The sequence below is a fragment of the Arachis ipaensis genome, chromosome B1, assembly GCF_059453495.1.
Source record: "Arachis ipaensis isolate K30076 ecotype BB chromosome B1, ASM5945349v1, whole genome shotgun sequence".
Lineage (NCBI taxonomy): Eukaryota > Viridiplantae > Streptophyta > Magnoliopsida > Fabales > Fabaceae > Arachis > Arachis ipaensis.
Genome location: NC_142436.1, coordinates 148,474,903 through 148,478,858, shown reverse-complemented (window position 1 = coordinate 148,478,858; position 3,956 = coordinate 148,474,903). Strand labels below are relative to the sequence as shown.

Sequence of the window (3,956 nt, the reverse complement as noted above, 5' to 3'; positions counted from 1 at the left end):
AAGTGAGCTATAATCAAATGATGGCCTCAATCACATAAATGCATGAATATACACTAAATAATGGACATATAGAACGGAACAAACCAAAGATAGTAATCATAGAGAAGAAAACACACAAGAATAAAAATCATGGTTGAATAATGTAACCATATAATTAGGCTCAAAATCTCACATGTTGTGTGTTCTTAGCTCTAAAATCATGTTCCAAATTAAAATCTTCAAACAAGTTTAACAAAAATTTTAATTCGAATTAGTGAAATACTATAAAATAGTGTCTTGAAAAAGGATTCATCACTTCAACCAAGTAGTACATACATGCAAGCAACTACTACCATAAAATCTATCCTATCTAACAAAAGAAAAATAAAATATTGGTGTTGAGAGAGAGAGAGAGAAATGTTACCTTCGAAAGTCAGGTACTGACCTCCCCACACTTAAGGCTTGGCACGGTCCTCTGTGCCATCAGTAAGGAGCAAGGTGGGGCTGGGAGCATCGCTTCCACTGTCTGGCTCATCATGGCTCTCCATGCTGGCATGTGAAGTGGAGTCTGGGGTATCTTTCTCTTCTGGAGATGGGTGAGTACTGACAATGAGCTCCTTTAGGTAAGTGTATCAGCGCTTGTTGCGGCGTTCTATTTGCTCAATCTGTCGGGCCTGCCGGTCTAGCCTCTCAAGGATCTCAAGTAGCAACTGATTATTGGATGGTGGTGGTGCCTGTGGTGTGGATGATGGTGGAACGGAAGATGAAGGGGTGTCTAAGGACGGGCTTGCATACCGGCTCGTAGAAGGTGCTGGAGATCTGATATACTTCCCATTCGGGACAAACTGATCATCCCTAGGAATCATGGCCTTCGTATCCCCAGCCAGAGTAGAGACTCCTGCTACAAATACCAAGTCTGTAACTAATGCGGGAAAAGGTAAGTTGCTCGCGATCTGCACGTATCCCATAGCCTGCCGGATGAGTCTTGGTAAGTTGAGAGGCTGCTCTGTGAGAATGCACCAGATGAGAACGGCCATGTCAGCAGTGAAAGTGGACTCATGTGTGCTCGGAAAGATGTAGTGGGACATAATCTGTGCCCACACGCGAGCCTCCAAGGTGAGTGCTTGGGCAGAGATACTCTTGGGTTTTTCCCAGTGTTGCCCATAGATCCAAGTGCTTTCATGTTGTGCTATGACTCCAAGGACGCTGTCCTAGTCAAACTGATATGTCTGGCGCTTAAGCTGGGCCTCTTGATAGGCATCCAACCCCTCTGGGCTAGGTGGAAGATCTAGTACTCTCTGTATGGCACCTTCAAAGACCGGGACTTACTTTTGGCGAACATAGACAGACTGCAGGGTAGGCGAATGGAAGTTGGAGTAGAATTCAACTACCCAAGAGAGATTGGCCTCCCGCAGCTGCCTCCTTAAGAATCCCCACTGTCTCCGTTCAATGCGGGTCTCCACAAAGTCAATGAAATGCGTTGTAAGGGTGAGTAGATGCTCATTATTGTAGTTTCTCTCTGCTAGGACGGGGAACATCTGCTCACAGTAACGGTTAGTGAACCGTGTGAAATCCCGTGCAGGAAATGCCTTCTCCGCTTTATCAACTTTGATAGTCCTCTTCACTCGCTTAGTAGGTGGTTTGACTCTTGTAGATGGTTGCACCTTAGCCAGTGCTCTTTTAGTTCCTTTCCTTGCTGGTGTCTTGTCAGAAGCCTTCTCTTTTCCTCTCTTGGTGGCCATCCTAAAAAAGGAAGAAAGAGAAATAATGTCAAATATAGATAGCTAAAAACTGGAAGAAAGAAAGTCAAAGTAATAATGAATGCCAAAGGAAAAAAGAATGTCTTAAATACATGGTAGCTACAACATGCAAGGAAGACATCAATGAAAATTATGAAGGCATATCATAACAACTATATGCAAGAGGGTTAAAAGGATGCAAGTAACAAGCATGAGAGGAATGGCTCAAGCATCAATAGCAACAATAATATGTAACAAAATAATGAGCACTTTTATGATGACAATTAATGAATAATATACTCAATACACATGGATTGTAAGGGTTGTGAAAAAGAGGTATTCAAGTTTAAGAATAAAATAGACAAGAAATCGAAATGCCATGAGAGCTTTTTCGCAAACACTTGGTGTGCAAATTAAATATAAAGAGTAAGGTAATCAATCCAAGTGTATATGAAACCCAAAATAAAATGTCAATTGTCAACTTACTCCTCATAATATCCATAAGCTAAAATATAGCAAAATAATCACCCAAATAAAGTTCCAATGCCGACATAAAAATGCAAGATAAAAGAATGAAAAAGAAATTATAAATAACAAAGCTAATATAGAATTAAAAATAAATAAATAATTAAGTGCAATAAATAAAAGAAAAAGGAAAAAATAGAAGAGATGAAGAAAAGAAACCTTAAGAAGAAGATGAAAATAGGGAGAGGAATGGGAGTAAGAATGAGAGAAGAGTAAGAAGGGAGGAAGAAAAGAAAAGAAAATTGTAGCTGCTGGAGTTGGTCGTCTCCGGTGGTAGTCCACCGGTGGTGGTGAGAGAAGGGAAGAAGAAAGAAGGAAGAAGTAGGAAGAAGGAAATAAGAAGAATGAAGAAGGAAGGAGAATTAGGATTGGAGAGGGAAAGAATTGAAACAGGCGGCGCGCTGAATTAAGTGACGTGGCGCATATGACGCGCACACGTCGACCACGCGTATGCGTGGGTGGGCAAAAATTCTTGAGCCGTGTAAGCGTCGATCACACGTACGCGTGACCACTGGTTGTGCTAGACGCACAATTCCAGCACCAGGGCAGCACAACTCTCTGTTCGATTTACCCTTTTACGCCGAATTTCATGCCACGCGTACGCGTCGCTGACGCTTACGCGTGGATTGGCAAAATTGAAGGTGACGCGTCCGCGTGGGGTGGCTTGTGCGCCAGGCACCCCTCTCACACAGTTTCCGCGTAACTCTCTGTTCAATTTCATAGAGAGCGCATACCTCCATATGATGCGTGCGCGTCATAGACGCTTACGGGTCGTATGCTTTTTTTTAAATTAATGCAAAATAGAGGTAATTATACAGAACTGGAAATTAACACCGATAACAATAAAATAGAACTAATAAAAAGGGAAGATCATACCTTGGTGGGTTGCCTTCCACCTAGTACTTTTCTTTAACGTCCTTAAGTTGGACGGTCCACAAGCTCAATCCTCTTCTTTTGCTGGATCCTCCAAGAGGAAGATCTCTAGCTCCTTGTTGTTCTTCATCTTCTCACCATGATACAGCTTCAAACGGTGGCCATTGACTTTGAAGAAGGTGGGGCTTGAAGGGTGACTCAGGTAGAAGACTTCATATGGCTCAGCCTTTTCCACCCTATAAGGTCCTTCCCACCTAGATCTCAACTTGCCTGGCATGAGTCTCAACCTTGAGTTATAGAGGAGGACTAAATCCTCAGCTCTAAACTCTCTTCTCTTAATGTTCTTGTCATGCACCGCCTTCACCCTTTCTTTATAGAGCCTTGAGTTCTCATACGCTTCTAGTCGAAGGCACTCCAATTCCTGCAGTTGCAGCTTTCTTTCAATCCCGGCTCCCGCTAATCCTAAGTTGCATTCCTTCACTGCCCAGTAAGCTTTGTGTTCCACCTCCACCGGGAGGTGACAAGCCTTTCCGTAGACTAGGCAGAATGGACTCATTTCGATGGGTGTCTTGTAAGCTGTCCAATAAGCCCGCTTGGATATATTTCCAAACCTTTGGCATTGGGGACAAGAGTCACAAAAAATAGTAGCAACCTTAAAAAGTGTGGGCTACCAAAATTCGCAGTCTAAATTTTTTCTAGCAGTTCTTTGAGGACCAAAGTGTCCACCACTCTCAGAATAGTGGCAGGCCTCTAAAATTGACTGGAATTCTGATTGTAACACACACCTTCTAATTATTTGGTCAGCACCACATCTCTACTGTTCATACCCTGGGTCGAGCT

At 42.8% G+C, this 3,956-nt stretch overlaps 1 protein-coding gene across 1 annotated transcript; it reads right to left on the bottom strand.

The window, feature by feature from the left end:
* Positions 1-2,200: 2,200 nt before the first annotated feature.
* Positions 2,201-3,672, bottom strand: LOC148578843 (uncharacterized). The gene is made up of 2 exons (XM_088503224.1): positions 3,255-3,672; positions 2,201-2,223 (listed from the first exon to the last, which is right to left on the bottom strand). The coding sequence occupies exons 1-2, from the start codon at positions 3,670-3,672 to the stop codon at positions 2,201-2,203; spliced, it is 441 nt and encodes a 146-aa protein (XP_088359350.1).
* Positions 3,673-3,956: the final 284 nt, after the last annotated feature.

What these genes read in the sequence shown, in the direction of transcription:
- LOC148578843 (XM_088503224.1), bottom strand. Translation starts at nt 3,672, where the DNA reads ATGAGTCCATTCTGCCTAGTCTACGGAAAGGCTTGTCACCTCCCGGTG. An exon ending in CCGTTTGAAGCTGTATCATG is followed by an intron (nt 2,224 to 3,254) that starts GTGAGAAGATGA and finishes GCTATATTTTAG; the next exon opens with CTTATGGATATTATGAGGAG.